The sequence below is a fragment of the Helianthus annuus genome, chromosome 10 (assembly GCF_002127325.2).
Source record: "Helianthus annuus cultivar XRQ/B chromosome 10, HanXRQr2.0-SUNRISE, whole genome shotgun sequence".
Taxonomy (NCBI): domain Eukaryota; kingdom Viridiplantae; phylum Streptophyta; class Magnoliopsida; order Asterales; family Asteraceae; genus Helianthus; species Helianthus annuus.
The window spans coordinates 157,952,003-157,975,630 of NC_035442.2; the positions used below are offsets into that span (position 1 = coordinate 157,952,003).

The 23,628-nt window shown below is 38.6% G+C and overlaps 2 protein-coding genes across 3 annotated transcripts; one reads left to right on the plus strand and one right to left on the minus strand.

Moving 5' to 3' along the window:
* The first annotated feature begins 554 nt into the window (after nt 1-554).
* On the plus strand, nt 555-5,043 carry LOC110886161 (glycosyltransferase BC10). 2 transcript variants are annotated; one of them, XM_022133925.2, is made up of 11 exons: nt 555-916; nt 1,341-1,831; nt 2,299-2,397; nt 3,193-3,293; nt 3,563-3,634; nt 3,777-3,867; nt 3,954-4,034; nt 4,134-4,193; nt 4,282-4,404; nt 4,500-4,538; nt 4,616-5,043. In XM_022133925.2, the coding sequence occupies exons 2-11, from the start codon at nt 1,478-1,480 to the stop codon at nt 4,742-4,744; spliced, it is 1,149 nt and encodes a 382-aa protein (XP_021989617.1). In that variant the 5' UTR covers nt 555-916; nt 1,341-1,477; the 3' UTR covers nt 4,745-5,043. The 2 variants fall into 2 exon arrangements, with proteins under 2 accessions (XP_021989617.1, XP_035834615.1); XM_035978722.1 differs by having other exon boundaries at nt 694-916; nt 1,450-1,831.
* Nucleotides 5,044-5,692: 649 nt separating this feature from the next.
* On the minus strand, nt 5,693-9,815 carry LOC110886162 (oxysterol-binding protein-related protein 4C). Its single transcript, XM_022133926.2, has 7 exons — nt 9,713-9,815; nt 9,446-9,606; nt 8,022-8,267; nt 7,832-7,928; nt 7,127-7,418; nt 6,926-7,028; nt 5,693-6,079 (listed from the first exon to the last, which is right to left on the minus strand). Exons 1-7 carry the CDS (start codon nt 9,741-9,743, stop codon nt 5,810-5,812), a joined length of 1,200 nt encoding a protein of 399 aa, XP_021989618.1. The 5' UTR covers nt 9,744-9,815; the 3' UTR covers nt 5,693-5,809.
* Nucleotides 9,816-23,628: the final 13,813 nt, after the last annotated feature.

Below are 23,628 nucleotides of genomic sequence, written 5' to 3' on the forward strand. Positions count from 1 at the left end.
TCTTAATTGTTGAGTGTTATGTGCCTTATGTCCAAGACTTGATGCAAAACTACTATCGAGCCGGGGGTCTCATTGGAAGCAGCCTCTCTATTCCTACGGAGTAGAGGTAAGACTGTCTACATCTTACCCTCGTCAGACCCTACCTTAGTTGTGCTATTGGTGGGTCATACTGAGTATGATGATGATATCGTGAGGGGTATCATCTTCGTGGTGAGAGGTATCGACATGGGTTGAGTGAGCATATGTATATGTAAAATGCAAAATTCAAAATGAAAAAGTAGCATGTCATCTTTTCAAAATCACTCACGATTCGACCATAAACTCTAGATACAAAAACAAATCAAACTCAAACTTGAACTTAATTAAACTCCATCTCGACACAACTACGTGTAACATACTTTCGCGGAATAAAAGTATTTCTTTGCATGTTAAAAACATCAAATAGGATACTCAAGGTGCTACAAGTGGTTGGTAGTGGGTTTGATCATCATCATCTTTAGAATACATTCTTTAGTCTTTACTCTTTACAAATGCCTAAAAACATAATGTCAGGAGGAGCATAAACAATGACCCATAAGAAGTTATATAACCAATAACCATAGGACCAAATGAATACAAGTGGTTTGTTTAGACTTTGGTCCAAAAGACTCCAAATAATCAAGGGTCTTAAACCTTATAACTCCATTACTATTTAACCTTAAATACAATAATATGACCCACAAAGTGTTAGAAAATTCGCCGGCAGAAGAATTGTTCTTGTGCTTTGGGCTCTGTAAAAACACTTAAAAATCACCAATCATTTTAATCTCAACCCATCAAGATTCAACAACAATCTTTTTGCCCAGATCTTAACGCCCATTTCCGAGATCTTCTTCTCTTGAAACCGATTAAAGCAACGATCTTTTTACATTATTAGGTATTCTTTTGTATTACCCCTTTTCATTTCTTGTTCAATCTCTCTTTAATTTAGGTATGTTTCAGATTCATTTCTCCATTGTTGAACTGCTTTTGTTCTTGAATTCGTATAAAGATTTGATTTTTTCATCTGGGTTTTGCACTTTTTCTCAATGCCCATATAGTATATATACATATATGTATTTATATATAGACCATGAATGTTTCGTGTGTATGTATGCAATGTCTGAATTAGGAAGTGGGTTTGGTTGTTGACTGAGATTGGTAATTTTGACCTTCATCTTTTAACCAAATTGTTGGGAAAGTTTGTTGCTTTTGTATATTCTTTTAACCTAATATTGTTATATAAATGTGATTGGATCTTGAATTATGATGATCTAGCTGTGACAGTTGGTAAATTTAGTAAGATATTTTCTTGTCTGCAGGTGGTTGGACATCATTCAATATTCAAATAGTCTTAAGTTTGATGTAAACTTGAGTAGTATTGAATTGGGTATAAACGTTAAACGTGTGATGCGTGATCTTAACATTTAGGCAGGCGGATCAGATAGACACGTGGCACATGAAAGAGATGCAGAGTGTGCCTCCGCCTCGTCATCATCGAGCTCGATTAAAGAAGCCAACTTGGATTATCATATTAGTTTCATTTGTTTGTGTTTTCTTAGTTTTTGCTTATATTTATCCGCTTCAAAACTCGGGTGCGTGTTATATCATTTTGTCGTCAAGTTGTAACACGATTTATAGTTGGCTTCCGCCCCCTGCTAGAGAGTTTAGTGATGATGAGACTGCTTCGCGTGTTGTTATCAAGAACATTTTGGATTTACCGTCGATTGAATCGAATAATCCCAAGATTGCGTTTATGTTTATGAGCCCTGGATCGTTACCTTTCGAGATGTTGTGGGAAAAATTCTTTGAGGTATGTTATACGGTTGAAACCGTGAACACGTTTAGCTATATGGACCATGTTCGGGTCAACTTGTGGGGTTCGCTGCTTGACGCGTTTAACCACCTTATTTTTATACATTTTTTTAAATAGATGTTTTATCCTATAACTTAAGTTGATTCAGTATTTTTTTGCCAAAAATTTTAAAGATAAAAGAGAAACAAACATCATGTTTTATAGTTTAAATGTAACTATTTTATATATATTTATATTTTTTATTGTAATTTTGGAGTATTAATATGCAAAAAAAAACATTAAATAGAATGAATTCTGAGGTGAAATGGGTCGTGTACGGGCTCACGCGTTATTTTCGGGTTTGTGTCGGATTCATCCCACCAACCCATGAACATGATCCGTTTAACATGACCTATGTAACACCCCTAAAATGTCATTTAGATTCTTTTGGTTATTTTCTGAACATTTATTTTGTTTGATTTTAGGGACATGAAGGTAGATTTTCTGTCTATATTCATGCATCCAAAGCAAAGCCAGTACATTCTAGTCGATATTTCATTAATCGTGAAATTCGCAGTGGCAAGGTTTGTACATTCGTCATAGAATCCAGTTATTATTGTTATAGTTGTTAACTAAACTAACCAACTGGGGTAGCCCAGTTGGCCACCAACACCCACCTCCTATGTAGCACGGGGACTCTATTTATGTGGCCGTACCTGTCTCGGGTACTTGTCGGGGACGGAAACACCATGGGTACTCATCGGGGACGTTTCCTAAACGTTTCCAATGTCGGGGACGTATATGGTAGAAATATCCAGCCCGTTTCCATTTATTTTTAGGGTTTTTACCCTTTCAAATTCCACAACCGACCATTAAATAAATAGACCTATCATATTCGCCTTCTCTGATCTCTAAACTCTCAAGTCTCATCATCTCTAATTCTCTATCGATTGCCGATCTCTCATTAGATGAACCGGAATTTGAAAATGATTTGATTATTGATAATTAATTACCTTTGGAAGATGTAGTATTTTTGGAATTTGTTTAATGTATTTTTATATTTTTAGATTTTTTATTGCCGTACCCGTATCTTGAAATTTTGAGTTTTGCCGTTCCTCGTTCCCGTATCGTCCCCGTACCCCGATTCCGTACCCGTTCCAGTGCTACTTAGCCCACCTCTTCCCAGAGGTACCGGGTTCGAGTCTTGGGAGTGGCATATGTCGCCCAAGGTAAGAACTCGGCAAGGGGAATTCGCCGCGGAGCTAGCTTGGTCGGGTAGCGGCTCCTGGAGTGGGATCACTCTGGCGGTTGGGAGGACCGTGCACTATCCCCCCCCCCCCCCCTAGTTGTTAACTAAACTTAATTTCTCTATTTTGCAGGTAGATTGGGGGAAAATTTCTATGGTTGATGCAGAGAAGCGACTTCTCGCAAATGCACTGAAAGATCCAGACAATCGTCATTTTGTATTACTTTCCGATAGGTAACAAGTCAAACGAAGTGATTTTTTAATGCGGGTCGAAACAGGTCGGACTGGGTTGGGCCAACCCGCCAACACTTTTTGGATCTTATAAATAACCTTGTATTACAAAAACTATTTTACTAGTTAGAAGTTTCAGCCCGTTTCAAATAAATCCATTTAACCCACTTCCATTTTGGCCCGCTTGACCCGTTAGATAAACGGGCGAAATTGCCATTTTAACCTCCTAGTGTCTAATCTAGCTATTGAATTCTTGTTCTTTTGCATTTCAGCTGTGTACCGTTGCGTGATTTCGATTACGTGTACAATTATCTTATGTACACAAATGTCAGCTTCATCGACAGGTACAAACACTTTGACTTTGAAAGTCAAACACATTCTTTTTTTTATGTTTTGATGATTCTTTAATCGCATGTAGAACCATTAACATTATGTTTTGTCAAGTAGTTAACTTCTTAATCACATACAATTTTCTGTTCGTTTTAGCTTCGATGATCCCGGACCACATGGAAGTGGTCGATACTCGGAGCATATGTTACCTGAAGTCGAGAAGAAATTCTTTAGGAAGGGCGCCCAGGTATTCGTGTTAAGGTTAATTTTCAAACACTTTATATCAGACACCATCTGTAATTTGTTTGAAATTTTGAGGATAAATTTGTGTAGTGGTTCACTATGAAGCGTCAACACGCGGTTATAGTTACGGCTGATAATCTCTACTACACGAAATTTAGAGATTACTGCAGAGTAAGCCCCTAAACCCTGAACCCTAAACCCTAAATTCTTTCTGCTAATTTGGTATGATCAAGAATCATTTAATGATTTAATTTGATTTCGGTATTGCAGCCGGGTATGGACGGACGCAATTGCTATGCCGACGAGCACTATTTGCCAACCTTTTTCCATGTGTGTAAACTAATTTGACTTTAACAAGTTGTGACAAAATATTTGAACTCTCATTGAGTTTTTTTTTTTTTTTCTTGCTAATATTCAGATGCTTGATCCGCACGGGATTGCAAACTGGTCGGTAACACACGTCGACTGGTCTGAAGGAAAATGGCATCCGAAATCTTACCACGAGCAAGACATCTCATACCAACTAATAAAAAATATAACGGTATGATTATGTTAAACGAGGATGACGACAACTCGTGACACGATATGACGATAATATGTTGAGTTTAACGCGTTTTGGTTGTTTGATTCTTGCAGTCGATTACCGAGAGTGTTCATGTTACAAGTGAGGAAAAGGTATGTTCTTTTGTTCTTAATCTTGGTTGTGTTTACTAAATTCTAGATATTGCTAAATCATAACTTGAATTATGCAGAAGAAAACTATGGTTATGCCATGTATGTGGAACGGGATCAACCGACCATGTTACTTATTTGCAAGAAAATTTAAGCCCGATACTCTACACCGCATGATAGATCTATTCACGAATCAAACGATGTTTTAAGCATGGTGACGAGTTTTGTTATGATTTTTGGGTCGAATCAAACTCGTTTGGTTTGGTCTGGTCTGGTTTGACACGTTTTCACATTGTTGTGAAGTTCTTAAAAAGTCAAGACTCGAATGAGTCGGTATCGTGAATAGAGGTTGGAAACCGCTGTTTATCGAGTGATTTTGATTGGCCAATTATTTAAGGCTACATATGTGTTGTATCTATTTTGAGAGTTTGATGTAAAAGCCATTGCAATGGCTCAACATTGTTAGCTGAATCAAAGAGATGAAAAGCTTGTACGATCAGATTTTTTTTTTCGACCATGCCAACCCGTTCGGAAAAACTCATAGGCCCCGCCAATTACCTTGCTAGCTAGCAAGTAAAACGCAATATATACCGATCATGTAGACTTCAAGGAGTTAAAAGTAGAAAAGACTTGTTTTAAATACCGGTTTTTAAACTTTACCAGGTAGGGATTAGAAATGGTTCCAACCTGTACCACCGGGTGGTAATACTAATTGACTAGTTAACCCTGTAATTCCATAATAGTATAATCTATAATTCCATAACCATAACAAAAAAAAAAATAATAATAATAATAATCCAAAAATACTCTATGTGAACTTGGAACACAACAATGGAATGGACATGGGAAAGTTGGAACTGTTTGTGGCAAACAATCAATGATCGCTAGGTTTTTTTAATCTTCCAACGATATATGGAAGGTAAAATTGGAATTATCGGGATTTTATTTAAAATTTAAAAATCAAATTTGTAGATTAACAAAACGGGTACAACAGTTTGAACCGGTATTACCGGATATACCGCTGAGACATAACATTTACCGAATCACCGTTTGCTAGTTTAACCGGCCCTTATCGTACCAGGTTCATAGTGGTATTACCGGTATTATTGGCCGGTTCATACCGGTATTTAAAACATTGGAAAAGAGTGGAAGCTGGATTCCCATGAATGTAATTTGTAAGCAATTGCACTTTAGTTTATGAAAAACACTAGCAATATGTTATTAACACACCCATTTTAAAAAATTAATTATAAGAGAAAACTATATGAACAAAACTAGAGAGGGACAATGATAGGAGCAGGAGGTAGTGTCAAATTTCTGGGTTTGATCTCCCAATCGCGGTCCCCGGTTTCCTTAGAACCGGAACCGGATAATATAAAATGTTTTGGAACCCAAGTTTCACCTTTTAACATCCTGTTTCTTGCCAATTCTCTCTCGTTTTCTTCGATGCTTATTTTTGCTTCATTTGCTTTATCCCACTTCTTGTTCAAGATTCCTTCATTAACTTTTGCCCATACCACGGCAGATTCGCTCGCCTGCAGTCCCTGTTACATGCACATATTATTACACGTTAGCGTTGGCTGTCGTTTAACCCAAACAATATAACAATCTGTGTCAAAAACATCAAACCAAACCCGGAAAACATTTAAAATCATGTAACCCGAACTCGACCAATTTAACCCGTTTATCTATAGGAGTCAAACTTGTTGGCAGGTTGATGGGATGGTAATAAATGGGTCAAATGACTCGTAAGCAAGTTGACAAGTCAATCTTTTTAATTAAAAAGGTTAAACATGTCAACCCGAACACGACCTGCTTTATTAAACTACAAATAAACAGATAAGGAGTAAAATACCACTTTCGTCCATCAGCTTTGCCTATTTTTACGACTCTCGTCCAAAGGTTTGTTTTTCCGAATCTGGATCCAAAAGGTTTAAAATCTTGCCATTTTTATCCAACTTGTTAACTCTGTCCATTTTTTAACGTTAAGTCAAGGGTATTTTCGTCTTTTTAGATATTTTTGTGATGATTAAAGGGTTTGGGTGGGGAGAAAGTCAACAGAGGTGGATCTTTATTTCTTATAGTGTTTTTTATTTAATAAAATGTCTAAAAAGACGGAAATGCCCCTCATTTAACGGAGAAATATGGATGGAGTTAACGAGTTTGATGAAATTGCAAGATTTCAAACCTTTTGGATCCAGATGCGGAAAAACAAACCTTTAGACGAAATGGCATTTTACTCACTAATAAGATATGGCAACCCAAAACTCAATTATTTTGGAGTCTTCAAGTCGTGTTAGAAATCATCATCCCTAGATAACATGCATCCATACGTAATGATAGTAACAATCATGTTTTTCTTTTCAAATGTAGAAATTAAACGTTAATACCTTCGGGTCCTTGACAACGGGTGTTTTAAGTGATGATATCACATCCTTCGCCCTATAAATCACCGTCGTTTTCCCATTGCTAATATCCTTAATTGCCACAGTCCTGTGTAAAGAAAAGAAAATAAAATAAAATCGTCACTTGTATCAACAAAATTCATTTAAAACTCGTTCAGTATGTTATTAGCTGATAGTGATACCTACCTATCCCAATGACCATTGATCTCATAAATGGTTTTCATATCCGGTGAAGATATAATCTTTCCTCTAATAGACCGGTAGTTTCCTTTTCTTCCTAGAAAAGAATTGCCTTTATAACACAAATGCGCTTCAAGCCCGGTTTCTTGACATTTAATCGTGACATTTCCTAACCACTCGACATCAGGCACAGGAAGAAACTTTATAACAAGATTTGGTGAATTCATAACGTAAGTTTCGCCCTTGCTCAGTAGCTTTAACTGTCGTTTTCCATGAACCCGAGTTTCAATGCAGGTGCCTATATTAGACAACATAAGATATAGAGTTAGAGACACAATTAAACTATTAACATCATAATGTGTGCAACTGAAATAGTAACATTAAGGGGCCGTTTGGCAACATCTGAATGGTTAAGTGCTGAACCAGTAAGAGGTCTAAACCATTAAGTGCTGAACCAGTAAGAGGTCTGAACCATTAAGAGCCTATATAATGTTAACCGTTCAGAGGCAAATGTCTGACCAATTCAGATTAGAGGTCTTAACCATTCAGACTCTGTATAAATCTTTACCATTCAGAGGCAAATGTCTGAACCATTCAGACATCTGCTCGTGAAACAAACAGTCTGAACCATTAAGTGCTGAACCAGTAAGAGGTCTGAACCATTAAGAGGTAAACAAACAGCCCCTAAGGAACTTTAGCCTTCATGGATACCTTGGAATTTTGGGATTGCGTATTGACACATTGTGATTTCGATGTTATCTTGCTCATTTGTCGCATGCAGGGCACTCACAGGTGGATGATGTGAAACCTGCAAGTAAAAGTTTTATACATAAAACTGAAAGTTTTGGAAAACAGTGTTACGGGTCAACGCAGCCTGCTCATTATGTCGTCTCTCGCGTACCTGTTCGAGTAGCACGTTTAGGTTGCCTCGTGAAACGTGGTGAGTTTCTCCAAGGACGGGATTATAGGGAGCTACACCAAACATTAGAGGCCTAACAGTAGATATGCTCCACGCAACGACTGATGTGAATCGTTCAAGTGGTGTCTCGCCATTTGCGCAGCTACTAAGAATGTCATTGTTGACGCAATATATTGATTCTCCATAACATTGAAGTTGTGATTTCGGAATGTTGAAGATAGCTGGCAACTGAAATGCATCATAATATAGAACATTCTCTCATCCGAAAACATAAAAAATTACCCCTAATTTTTTTATATAAATGACAAGAACATCTTCAAGAAATATATACTTGTTTGAGAAGGCATATACCCTGTTCGAGCTCGAAAATAGTGTGTTCTTATGCCTTAACTTAACGATAAACAATGCAATTATATTTAACCATAAAAATAGGCTCGCTAAACCTAATGCCAATGAGCTAACTTGTAAACCATAAAAATTGATTTGTAAATGGGCCTATATTGTAATTGGTACGGGTATACTATTTAAAAAAAAAAATTAACATGTATATATCGGATTTAAAAAAAACACGTGCACCTCGAAATCACGGGCCCTGTGCAGTGGTCCTCCCTGCACAGCATAAAGGCCACCCATGGTGTCACATTTAGGGCATGTTTGGCTAAGCTTTTCCAACCAACTTATTGACTTAATCAAAAAGTCAATAAGGAGTTTTAGTGTTTGGCAAATGCAAAAGTCCTTTTCAAAATGACTTTTTGAGAAGGAGAAAAAGTCATCAAAAAGTCATTTTTGAAAAGTCAGAATGTTAGAATGTTGTGACCTTTTTGAACTAACTTATTGACTTATTAGCTTTTAGTCATTTTACATCAATAAGCTAAGCCAAACACTTTTTAAAAAACAACTTATTGACTTATTGGCTTTTCCAACCTCATAAGCTAATCCAAACACTTTTATTAAAAACTCCTTTTCAAAAAGTATAAGTCAATAAGTCTTTTTTCCCAAAAGTCCTTTTTAACTTAAATAAGCTTAGCCAAACATGCCCTTAAATCAACACGTATAAGCGTATGCGATTCTCGCAGTTTTCTACTTAACAAGCGTTAAATCTCCCTTACAACCACCACATAAAACTTTTGCTTCAACAACAACTCAAACTGAATTTCATAGCCAAAAAAATAAAAATAAAAATTAAAAAACCCTAAAAATTCTGGTGTTCAGATCATCAAAAACATGCATATCAAATCCTCTAAAAGACTAAAAGTCAACAAAAAACCTTTCACTAGCAGTAAAAGTGTAAAACCTAACTCCTAAGCATTCAAAGCAGTAGTAGATACACAGTAAATGAGTAAATTCAACATACATAAATAAAACAGTTCAATTACACACAAAAAAAAAAGAAAAAAAAATCATACCGTAAACCGAGTGAGATCAGATCCTGGCCGTACAGTCTTCAAGAGACTAAAAACACGCTGTAACAAATTCGGTGCTCTGTAATCGTTACCGGAGTCGTTATCCAACGATAACGGCGACGTTAGCACCGCCGTTAACTCTTTCTCTTCAGTTTCAATTTCATCTTTTGCATCCATTTTTGCAGAAATAAATAAATAAATAAATTAGGTTAAATAAAAGTTTTTGTAGTTAGTATCAAAGGAAAACGTGAAGATCGAAGATATATAAACCTGAAACTTTAAGTAAGAGAATCTTTGACATTTGCACGCAAATAATACAAGATATAACAAATATTATATGAAATATTTAGAATAAAATAGAATAAGCGCGTAACGAAAGTAATAAAAAATAAAAAATGAAAAGCCGGTTTTTTTGGGGTTTTTTCCGCCATGTGTGACAATGCTTTGAGACGTTTGTTTGCGGCGTAGATGCGATACACGTTTCATTTTTTGTTAATTATTTTTTAACTAGTATTTCATCCATTGCGTATTGCGGCGTCGTCAAAACTTAAGGTAACTTGAACTTATACCTTCAAATATCTGACCCAACTCGTTTTTTAACAACTTACGCTAAAACGTAGACCAACAAAAAACAAACATATAATAAACACGAAAACGTATTATATTTTACCTTACTTATTACCGAACCAAAACTTTTTAACTGGAGAGTCGAATCATATTTTTCCTATGTTCGCTGGTGTGTATTAATTCCTGTCGGTGCACTATATTCCAACCGTCCCAAATGATCAAATCAAGTTTCTTTAGACGTCTACCAAATTCTTCTTAAAAAATTTGACTTTTTGGTTTTGAAAGGTTTTTATTATTTGTTCTCAGCTTGTCGCCCGTCTGTGAATATTAACCGAATCATCAGTACTCAGCAACAGATCACCAACAATAACGTCTTCTAATAATTCAATATCTTATAACTTAAGTTAGTTTGGTTGAATATGTTGGCTAAAGTATATTCTTGAAAAAGCATCTCTATATGATGAACTAGTTATATATATTTTTGCCATTCAAAAAAAAAAGTTATATATATTTTTGGAAAATAAAAAATATATAAAAAAATAAACTCTATATCAAATAAATTAAAAAGTATATAAAGTAATTAAGTATCTAATTTAATAATAAAAAAACTTAAAATATAAAACAAATTAAATGTCTAATGTAATAATAAAAAAGCTTAAAATATAAAACAAAGGGTGAGAGTTGGCTACAAAGTCTATTTTTCCTACAAAGTGTTCTAAGGGTAACATGTGGCATTTAGAGATTTTATATTAAGGGGCATAAAGGTAATTAAATAATTAACTTATTTATGGAAGATTTATTTCTTAAACAAAATAAAGAAATTTTTAAGGAAACAATATATCTTTTAAGAATTCAAAATTGTCAGTTACTTATAATACAAAGAACGTATACATAATAAATTAACATGTATGCGGTCACTCATGAACAAATTCTTAATGTTGTGTTTTAGCAGTTGTTAGTTTATTCACGTTGTGTTTTATCAGTTACATGTGTAAACAACTTACATTTCCGCATAACACACTGGTATACATGGTTTAGATTCTGTATAATACACCAATATAAATAACTTACATTCCATATAACACACCAGTTTAAACACCTTACATTCTATATAACACACCAGTATAAACAACTTAGATTCCGTATAACACACCAGTATAAACAACTTCGATCGCCAGTATAACACACTAATATAAACAACTTAGATTCCGTATAACACACCAGTATAAACAACTTTGATCGTCAGTATAACACACTAGTATAAACAACTTAGATTCCGTATAACACACCAGTATAAACAGTTTCGATCTCCAATATAACACACCAATATAAACAACTTAGATTATGTATAACACACCATTATAAAAGCTTGCATTCCGTATAACACATTAGTATAAACAGATTAGATCGCAAAAAAAAAAAAAAAAAAAAAAAAAAAAAAAAAAAACGTATGATCATTTTTTTGGAATAGATTATAGTGTTATTGTTCTCTATTGTTTGAATGTTCTTGAATCATGTTGATGTTTAAATCCATGATTTTAGAGATTCGTGATTAATTAATGAAGAAATAGCTAGAATAAAGAAACTGATGATAGTTTCTTTATTTAAAGCACGATTAATTACTACAATGCCTCTCGCCTATTAAATGAATCAATAATTAAAACACAAATATTACAAAAATGTCACCCAACTATTCTCAACCATTGATCAAACACATCTAATGGCACAAAATACTTCCTACACTTTGTAGAAAAAACACACTTTGTAAAGTAACCTCACCCACAAAATAGAAACGTTAAACTTTACTCGCGAAAAACTATTATATTATATAATATAAATTTGTAACATTTTGTTGCATTAGAGATTGTACATCAAGCTTCGTGAGTGTGTTGTGCATCTTATGGTTGTACATTTAACTTATATTTAACTTATATTAATTAACAAGTCATTTAAGTATTGATTGTTGTACCATGTGTTTTGTGAATATGCTTTTATTTCTTATGAATTCTTTTTTTACTTTAAACCTTTATACGTTTTATCTTTTACAATTTAATCCTAACACTTTTTTTATTTAAAATTTGATGCCGTACACTTTTCATCTTTTACATATTTTTCGTTTTTAGAAACGTTAAACTTTACTGGCGAAAAACTATTATATTATATAATATAAATTTGTAACATTTTGTTGCATTAGAGATTGTACATCAAGCTTCGTGGGTGTGTTGTGCATCTTATGGTTGTACATTTAACTTATATTTAACTTATATTAATTAACAACTCATTTATGTATTGATTGTTGTACCATGTGTTTTGTGAATATGCTTTTGTTTCTTATTAATTCTTTTTTTACTTTAAACCTTTATACGTTTTATCTTTTACAATTTAATCTTAACACTTTTTTTATTTAAAATTTGATGCCGTACACTTTTCTTCTTTTACATATTTTTCGTTTACATTTCAGTCTAGATTTTGCGACTTAACACGCCGCACGTGCGTGTGTGGTTCAACGTTTTGACGTCTTCTTTTTACCGTTTAACAACCCTGTTGTAACGCGTGGATCCTAGATCAACTTAGTAATTCCTTTTTATGTTTTATGTTTTACGTTTTGCATTAACACACCGCAAGTGGCGTGCGTGGTTCAATGTTTTTAGGTCTACTTTTCGTTCATTTTTACGAGCATTTCTGGAGTTGGTGGTTACTGATGATGGTATGACATTGGTATTACTTGGTACAGTTTAACTAGGGTTGTCAATCGTGTCGGGTTGACGGGTTACGGGTTGGTGGGTTGAAATATTCAACCCGAACCCGACCCATTAAACCCATATATTTAAATGAGTCATACAAGTTGACGTGTTATAAGCGAGTTATTGGGTTTTAAGCAGGTTATCGATAACATATTTATTGATGAATATGAGTGTGACAAATAAATAATATAAATGTGTTAAACCTAACATTGTTATAACTAACCATTTAAAATAGAAATGGAAAAAACAAAAATAAAAATATAAAAAATTCTAAATAGTTAAACGGGTTAATGGGTCAACCTGTTTTTTTTATACGGGTCAACCCGAACCCAACCCGACCCGTATTTTTAAATGGGGCGTGTTCATCGACCCAAACCTTTTTTCCTCGTGTCGGGTTCGGGTCGAGTTGACGGGTCATGTCAAGAATTGTCGCCCCTAAGTTTAACCCCGCCGCAACGTGGGGTGTAACACCCCGTGTTACCGAATGTCAAAGTCAAAGTCAAAGTCAAGGTTGACTTCTTTGACTGTCAATAGACTAACTACGGTGTTTTAATATCTATTTTATGTTTGCGATTACGTTAGTAGTATTATGTGGAGTAAGTGTTATTAATCAAAGTAATCAAATGTTCAAATCGATGCGAATCACTAAACGCCTGTGAATAGTGTCACACCCCGAAATTATCAGAGCATGGCGTGACTGGACCGGTATCTTCATTGCACAGCGGAAGCAAATAAGCTAAGACTTCTCGAAAATGAACGCCTCTAAGTACTTGAATTCCCATGGGTTCTCCTATTCCAACCGTTCCATAGTTTTGAAAATGCAACCTGAGAAAGAACATGCGAAAAAGTCAACATAAAGTTGAGCGAGTTCATAGTTTGTTTTGAAAAGATTTAAAATAAATCTTTTTGATAACCGGTTTTAAAGTTGCTGAGAAAATATAGTAAAATCATTTTCTTGGCATGATATATGAAAACTGTGAGTCTAGCCCACGAGAGTCTTTGTGCATTGCACGAGAGAGAATGGGCCGAGCCCAAACGAACCTTTGTAAGCAGGATCAGCGTGTCCTCTTACTTAGGTATAGTTTGAAAAACGTTACCAAAGTTTGTAAATCCATGTATTTGTGAGTTTACTTCAAATGAATCTTAAAAACATTTGAAAATCTGAGTATTAAAACTGGTATGTAAGCGTCTATGAACAGATCATTAATGTTTTGCAAGGACATTAATATGTGTGGCGACATAGGAAGCACTCAACCCTAGCGGATTTCCCCCGGTCCACCCGGTTAGAACAACAAAAGCACTACATGGGCCACACAAGGACCCAAGAGTGGGGCTCGCTACACCCGATAGATCTACCACTTTTGCCCTCGGTCTTATACAAGATTAATGGCACTTAAGAGAGATTACTATTCGCTCACCTGATCTAACAGTTCATTCCCTAGCTTAACCATACCCTAGTTAACGTATAATGTGAGAGTTATTCATGTCCTTGGGCCTCTGCCCATGTCCTTGGGCCTTTGCCCACGCCATTCGTGTTATTAAAACTCATGCATGTTTCGAAAAACACTAATGTTTTTATAAACCGGTATGTTTAGCATAATCTTTTCGTAAACCATTTGAGTTTGTTAAAATCATGTCGCAAAATGGTTTATAAATATGCAATATTCATTTATCGAAACCTTGTGTGATTTTGCAAAACTTGCATGTCTTTCCACCCCCGAAAACATTTTATAAAAATGTAACACAGTAAAAAGTGGGGGTTATGAACTCACCTGGAAATTCCTGTGCAAAGCTAGCTTAGTGTGACCCGTAGTGTCATCCCACGAATGTGAACTCGCTAGCGTGCAACTAAAGCATTCCTAATCAAGGAATAATTATAAGTTTCTAATTTAAACGCAGTTAAACCACGCGTCCGAGCTCTACCGAGTCATAAATGAAACGACTCTACAAAGGTGTTGTTATTTTGACGGATAAAACTAAGTCTTGGAAATCGACTTAGTTTCGAGTGTTAAAAGGTTTATACTTATTTTTATGTATATAACCAAATATATATACGCGAAGTCATGATAATCGTAGCGATAGAGGGCGTAGATGGATGGTAGTACGACTATTCGTAGCTTTCGTAAGACGAAAGTAAATAAGATACATGTCTATATATATATATATCTACATATATATATATATTTGAAACCATTGACATTTGAAATAAAAATTTCTACGTTTGAAATAAATATAACTCGTTATATTTATTTGATAGAAAATGTATGTCGTCGTGGTGTGAAATAAATATTCGAACTTAAGGTGTTTGAAATAGGTGTACACGTTATATCTATCGTATAAAAGTGTTCGAAATATCAATATCGGAAATAAATATAAGCATTATATTTATTTTAACTAGGTATCGATTTCAAAATCTCATAATGTCGTCAAAATAAACATACTTCTATATTTATTTTTATAAGAAACTTGTATCTCGATAAGTGTTGTCTTTATAACAATATAAGTTTAGTAAACCGGGTTTTTAACGAAAATCGGGCAGAATTTCCTCTGTTTTTGGAATGACCCGACAATAAAAGTCGTCGTAATTTGTCAAAACTCAACAATATTCAATCAATTCAACCAATATATACTTAAAAAAAATTATCAAATACGACAAAAATAGAACGTAATTAATCACTAACGGTATCGGTCGAGCTCGGTTTCGCGTAGAATAAAAATATATAAACTATCAATCCAAACTAATTTTCGCGTCATTAACTTTACCGCGTCTTGCGCTTGACCAGTTGACCCGACAGTTGACTGGTTGACCAGGGTTGACTTCTTGAGTCAAACAAAGCTGACACGAGCACCCGATCTAAAACCTTTCTGACTTTGACCACGTCTGACCAAACCCGAGACTTGACCCGCGAGACCCATACGCGAATCTGAACCGAAATCCAAGCCAAAATAGTTTACTGTTGTTGACCGGCCGATCTGCTGTTGACCCGAGTTGACTCGGGTGTTGACCGAGTCAACCGGGTTCGACCCGAAACTGAAAACCCGAGCGGTCCCGAGCCTGATTCTGACCCGAAGCCAAGTCGTGACCTGAAAATGAATGTTGACCCGAGCCGAACCGCTGACCGTCCCGAACCCGTTGACCAGCCGACCCGCTACAAAACCCGAACCACAATGAATCTGAACTGAGGAGCTCGAACCAAGAACCAACTGGAATCTACATACCTGAACCCGTTGCACTAGATCTGAACCGGAGACCACCTCTGCTGACCTGAGCAGCTTGTCGGCACTACAGCACCACCACAGCCGTCGCGGCTCCGCCGCTGACGACGGATCGGGGTGCCTGACCGATCGGCCGGCCCTTTCCTCTTTTGGAAGCCTATAAATACCCCTTGTCACTTTCAAACTTGCTAATTTTGGAAACCTCTGACCGACCAGCTCGTGCTCCCCTCCTTTTCTCAGATTTCTCCCAATTCCGGTAAGATTTTATCCTAAATCTTGTACTTTCTTGATCTATACACACTCCTACACCTTTCTATCTTTCAAATCTTACTTTTTAACCGTGAAATCATCAAGATTCAAGTGTTCAAGGATGATGTCATCATGGGGTTCTTGAAGAACTTCATGTTTTGGCTTCAATCCACCAAGAATAACTTGGATCTAGCCGATTTCCACATAAACAAACAAAGATCTACCATAGATTTAAACATTTAAACGGTGAAAAGGATTGAAAGAATGTTTTCCAACTTTCTTTCAACTCTTTTACACTCAATGCCTTCAAACCGGTAGAAACGGAGTTTGAACTGACTTACTTATCATCCTAGTAGTGGTGCGGTTTAAGATTCGGGTTCTATCCACGAGGTTCACCAACTTCGGGTTAAACGTTAAACTCCGTTCCGAACAGTTCACCGGCCGGATTTGGGTGATTCCTGTCCGAGCAGGAGAAACAAGTAAGAACGAGGGTCCTATGGTTCAACTCGTTGTCAAAGTACCTCGATATAACGTCAAACAATCAAAACAGCCAAGTGTTAGACGAACAAGTCGACCAGGTCAGGAAGCTGACCGATCGGGCTGACTGTCCGAACGGACAGCCAGCCGATCGGATAAGCCAGCCGATCGACCAGGCCAACCGATCGGCTATCACATGGCCCCACACATTGACAATTTTATGAAGTCTAGTATTGAACGAAGTGTTGTTCGATCGGACTACGGTCTGATTTGAATTACTCTTCGGATAATGAGATACTATGCTTCAACACTTAATCGATTTGCAACTTATCAACATGATTGGAGTGCCACCCGATCGGTCGAGCCGTTACCGCATGTATTACGTGACTAAATGAATGCTTGTTTTTATGTTTAAACGTGGAATGCTGTCTACCTGCCTTAACGACGATAGTACTATAGTTTGGACTCAGCACCCGTTCACACGGGGGTTGTTAAGGACAATTACTTGCATGGATTACGGTGGTAATCATGTATTGCGAACTGCCTTGGGCAGTCAACCCGCAGTCATTGGTATCGATAGATCCATGTCGATAATTAACATGCTTCGTTTTCCTCTGTGTACGTGCTGGTTATGCGTAAACTATTTCAAACTCTATTATGCTATTATCAAACTTGTATGCTCACCTTTACATTTTATGTATTGACTTTATTTTAACGTATGTGACAGGCAATTAGGATGCTTATCTGCTAGGAAGGCGAGCTTAGAATAAGCGTCTAGAGCATAGTTGTCTGTAGATCTTGCAGATCGAGTCTCTAGAAGCATTTGAACAATTTTTATATTTAAGTCTGAGTTGTCGGAACAGAATATTTGACTTGATGTTATCTGTAATAATTTGTTTGCTATTTAAGGTACGGTACGGGACGTATTATATAAATTGAATAGTAATAATAATTATTATGGAAACTTCTGGACAATCTGTTTCGCTCAATGCCATGCCCCGATGATTCCGCCATCGGTTGGGGTGTGACAGATTGGTATCAGAGCCATAACTATAGGGAATTAGGCTAGACTCGACCTAGTCCGGGTCGATGTCTTAGAGACCTAGACTATAGTTAGGAACCAACAGACCCAGCTTATGTGCGATATATCCTGCTATTTCTCTACACTATCACTGCACTCGAATTTTCAGACAACGACAAGTGACTCAGTCGGGATTAGGTGTGAAAACCGCAAAACTCTCGACTAAATTACTTGTTTGATTTATATTTATCTATAAAACGCGAGAATTCGCGTTGAACCAGGAGTGAAATCCATACTTTAACGCGAATTTTCGTTGCTCTTCCTAATTAAAAGTCGGAATAAAGCTGTTTAAGCTAGGGGTGGAACCCTAAGCTTGACAACTTGCTACCACTTTTAGTTGACTTTTGCTCATCTCACCAAAGCCTCGACGGACTCCAACGACCTGAACTCACGAGTATGACCTAGGGAATACGTGCTGAATGCCCAAGAATTGAGGCAGAAACACGGTCCCGAAGGTCGAAAAGTGACGACAAGTCTATTGAGAATAGTCGAATCGCTTTGGGTAGTCGATGTCTAGTAGCCGCAAACGATCTAATTCTCGATTTTTTTATGTTTTCTGAGTCGGCAGTTGTCACTCTGATGATTCGTTGATTTTATGTGATTTATGTGTAATTACCTGTCTATGTGTTTAAATTTTTGGAGGATTATTCGATTTTTGCTATCACTTCGATCGACACACACGACTCGCATTGCTCCTCTATCTCAATACGCTAGCAAGTCGCTGCAAATCTAGATGACATTATGATATAATGTATGATTATACTATAATACTCGACATGTTATACGCGATCCATATACACGAACAACACGCGAACTTGAATGATAGGTTTCTGTATTCTGACTGCCTCTGTGATTAAATAGGAATGTGCCTATGTGTTTATGTGTCACTGTGCTCTACGTGCTTATGTGCTTCTGTGACTACGTGAACCGGTGATTATGTGCTTATGTGTTTATGTGGTACATGTTTCGACGTGTTCCTGAGCTTTAGTAAGTAGTAGACGTGTGAGGTGAGATTCGATTTTGATGTGTCTGAGACCTACGACGATATCTGTTGCAGACCATGTTGTCATCCGGACACCGAACCCCACTTACCCGCCAAGAGAAGAGAGACAGACGTCTTGCTGCTATCATCGCCAAGCAGGTGGCAAAAGCGGTGAGCAATGTCTATGAAAACGTCAGCAAATCTTCCGAGGAGTCGAGAACTGAAGCTCTCAAAGACGCTACCAAGACTGTTTTTAGCTTTAAACAGTTCAAGGCATGCGGACCAAAGGAATTCACCGGAGAAGATGGTCCAACAGCTATGTTTCAATGGTTCGATTCTATCGAAGTCACCCTGCGCCAAAGCGGCTGTCCAGAAAATCTCCGTACCCTAAACGCAACCGGCGTCTTCCAGTCTCGAGCTCTAGATTGGTGGACGACCGAACGAAACAAACGCGAGAATGATGCAGCTTATGAGCTGACATGGAAGGAGCTGAAAGCCATCATGATGGACGAATTCTGCCTTCCCCATGAACGCCAAAAGCTGGAGGACGAGTTTTGGAACATTAAGCAGAATGATGGAGATAACGCTGCCTTGACTGCTCGCTTTAAACAGCTCAGCATCATTTGTCCCGATCAAGTCAAGACATCAGACATGGCCATCAAGAAGTACATTCGAGCCCTACCCGATTGTGTTGCCAACTTTGTTCATGCCGCCAAGACATCATCAATTGAGGAGGCTTACTAGATTGCCGCCGAGATCAACGACAAGCGAGTAAAAGCTGGTTTTTGGGATAAGCCCTCCAAGTCTCTGCACCAAGCCACCACTGCATCAACCGCCGAAACCGCCACTGCTCAACCATCCAAGTCATCACGCCGCAAGAAGAAGCACAACAACAACAGCTCCAGCAACAAGAACTGTGCTGTCACTACCACAACTGCTCATCTGCAAGCCGTACCGGCTCAGCAGCAGTCTCATCATCGACCAGCACCAGTTACTCAAGCGCCGCCAGCAAAGTGTGCTTACACAGGTCCCCATCCGCTCTGCCCGACATGCTCATATCATCATCCGGTGGGTCTTGCCTGTTGTTTCTGCGCTCATTGCAATTTGTACGGCCATTTTACTGCCAATTGTCACTATGGTCCTCGTCAAGCCCTAGTTCAAGCCACTGCTCATTAAGCTCTACTTCCAGCCCCGCAAGGCCAACACGCAGCTCAAGCACCCGCGATCAATGCTCGAGTCCGCTTTGCATGTGGTGACCCTAACCACTTTGCAAACATGTGCCCCAACAGGGTTGTGAAGCAAGAACCCCAGCAGCAGCCCCAGCAGCAGCAACAAGCAGCACGTGCCAGAACCTTCAACATCAATGCTCGCCAAGCCCGGGCTGACAACAATGTGGTTAATGGTACGTTCCTTGTGAATGGTATTTATGCATCATGTTTGTTTGATACTGGAGCCGATAACAGCTTTGTGTCGTTTGAATTCGAGAAGCTCCTTAGTCGTAAGCGTTCTTATCTCCCCTCGTCATTCGAAGTTGAAGTCGCTACTGGAAGAACTGTCGCCGTTAACTCTGTTCTTCGTGATTGTACTCTCGAGCTCAATAATCACATCTTTCCAATCGATCTTATTCCGATGCAGCTCGGATGTTTCGACATCATAGTAGGCATGGACTTTCTACGCGAAAACCATGCTGAAGTTATGTGCTTCGACAAGATGATTCGATTCTCGCTCGCGAATGGTGACTTATTATGTGTGTACGGTGAAACTGCTTCGAAAGGTCTCAAGCTCATGTCATGTGTCCAAGCTAGCAAGTATCTACGCAAGGAATACAGAGCTTTCTTGGCTAACATCGTAGTAGCGGAGAAGGAAAAGAAAATGAAGATAGAAATCAGAGACGTCCCAGTGGTCCGTGAATTTCCTCAGGTATTCCCTGACGATCTTCCCGGATTACCGCCCAGTCGTGATATCGACTTCCGCATCGACCTCATTCCTGGAGCTAACCCCGTAGCCAAAGCCCCATATCGACTCGCGCCATCCGAAATGCGGGAACTCTCGAACCAACTCCAGGAGCTACTTGAAAAAGGCTTTATTCGCCTGAGCACCTCTCCTTGGGGCGCACCAGTCCTTTTCGTCAAGAAGAAGGATGGGTCGTTCAGGATGTGTATCGACTACCGGGAATTGAATAAGTTGACCATCAAGAACCGTTACCCCCTACCTCGCATCGACGATTTGTTTGATCAGCTACAAGGTGCTACGTGTTTCTCGAAGATCGATCTACGCTCAGGTTATCATCAACTACGTATTCAAGAAGAAGATATACCCAAAACCGCTTTTCGCACTCGCTACGGCCACTATGAGTTCGTAGTTATGCCTTTTGGTTTAACCAACGCACCCGCGGCTTTTATGGATCTGATGAATCGCGTGTGTAAGCCTTATCTTGACCGTTTTGTCATCGTATTCATCGACGATGTCTTGATTTATTCCAAATCGAAAGCCGAACACGCGCAACATCTACGTTTGGTTCTCGAGTTACTCCAGGGGAACCAACTCTATGCCAAGTTCTCCAAATGCAAATTCTGGTTAGAAAAGGTTCAGTTTCTGGGCCACATCGTGAATAGTCAAGGTATCCATGTCGACCCTGCGAAGATCGAAGCAGTTAAGAGTTGGATTACGCCAAAGAACCCATCTGAAGTCCGTTCTTTTCTCGGATTAGCGGGCTATTATCAACGATTTATCGAAAGATTCTCTAAGATCGCTGTGCAGCTTACCGCTCTTACGCATAAAGACAGGTCTTTTGTTTGGGGAACCGAACAAGAGTCTGTTTTCCAAACCCTCAAGCATAAGCTATGCAATGCTCCTGTTCTCTCATTGCCCGATGGGAACGACGATTTTATTGTCTACTGTGATGCTTCCAACCTTGGCCTTGGTTGTGTCCTCATGCAACGAGACAAGGTTATAGCTTACGCTTCTCGGCAGCTCAAAATCCACGAGAAGAACTACACAACCCATGATCTCGAGCTAGGCGCGGTTGTCTTTGCATTAAAGATATGGCGACACTATCTGTATGGTACCAAGTGTACGATCTTCATCGATCACAAGAGTTTACAACACATCTTTAACCAGAGAGAACTCAATATGCGTCAACGCCGATGGGTAGAACTCCTCAACGATTACGACTGCGAGATTCGTTATCACCCAGGCAAGGCGAATGTCGTTGCCGACGCGCTCAGCAGGCGGAGTTATTTGCTCAGTATTCGTAATACCCAAGCCCAATATGATCTCTAAACCCTCATCCGCAAAGCCCAACATGCTTGCTTTAATGAACGCACCTTGAAGAAGGAAAAAATCTATCACGATGGAGCTCAGCTTGTAAGCAAATAGAATGGGATCTTCTATTTTCGGGACCGAATATGGATCCCTAAGCAGATCGAATTGCGAAAGATTTTAATGGATGAAGCCCACAAATCTTGGTATTCAATTCATCCCGGTGCCGATAAAATGTACCAGGATCTTCGTTACAAGTATTGGTGGCCGGGCATGAAAAGGGATATCGCTCTCTATGTCCGAAGATGCCTGACTTGTGCAAGGGTCAAGGCTGAACATCAAAGGCCCTCTGGCTTACTCGAACAACCGCCAATTCCTATATGGAAGTGGGAGAGTATAGCTATGGATTTCATAACCAAGCTTCCACCCATGTCATCAGGTCACGACAGCATTTGGGTTGTCGTTGATCGTTTGACCAAATCAGCCCACTTCTTGCCAATACGAGAAGACTACAAGGTAGAACGATTAGCCGAATCTACACCGACGAGATCATTTGTAATCATGGTATGCCTCGTGACATCATCTCTGACCGTGATGCTCGGTTTACGTCGCGATTGTGGGAAACGTTTCAAGCAGCACTCGGTACGTCGCTTAACCTAAGTACCGCATTCCATCCTCAAACCGACGGACAGACTGAAAGAACGATCCGTACTCTTGAAGACATGCTCCGTGCGTGTGTCATAGACTTCGGTGGTAACTGGAACAAATACCTGCCGTTAGTTGAATTCTCGTACAATAACAGTTATCATGCCAGCATCCAGATGGCACCATTCAAGGCCCTATATGGAAGAAGATGTCGATCGCCTATTGTATGGCACGAGATCGGTCACTCGCAATTAACCGGTCCTGAGCTATTACAAGAAACGACTGACAAAGTCCTCCAGATTCGACAGAAAAGTTACGCCGATAGACGACGCAAGCCCCTTGAATTTGACGTTGGCGACTACGTACTCCTAAAGGTATCACCTTGGAAGGGTGTGGTCAGATTCGGCAAGAAAGGGAAACTAGCGCCTCGATATGTTGGACCTTTTAAGATTCTGGAAAGGATCGGAAAAGTCGCCTACAGACTCGAACTATCGGAGGAACTCAGTAACGTCCACCCGACTTTCCATCTGTCAAACCTCCGAAAATGCCTGGCTGAACATGACCTAATTGTACCTCTCGACGACCTTCAAATAAACGAAATGCTACACTTCGTGGAGAAGCCTGTCGAAATCATGGATCGCCAAACCAAGCAACTCAGGCGCACGCGCATTCCTATTGTGAAAGTCCGATGGGAAGGAAAACGAGGCGCAGAGTTCACTTGGGAACTCGAAAGCGACATGAAGGCGAAGTACCCGCAGTTGTTCAAGTGAAAGTCTAGAGAGAGAAAGTTCTCAAACGTGATTCACGGTGATGTACAGCTTTCAGCCTAATTTCGGGACGAAATTCCCTAAACAAGGGGAGGCTGTAACACCCCGTGTTACCGAATGTCAAAGTCAAAGTCAAAGTCAAAGTCAAAGTCAAAGTCAAGGTTGACTTCTTTGAATGTAAATAGACTAACTACGGT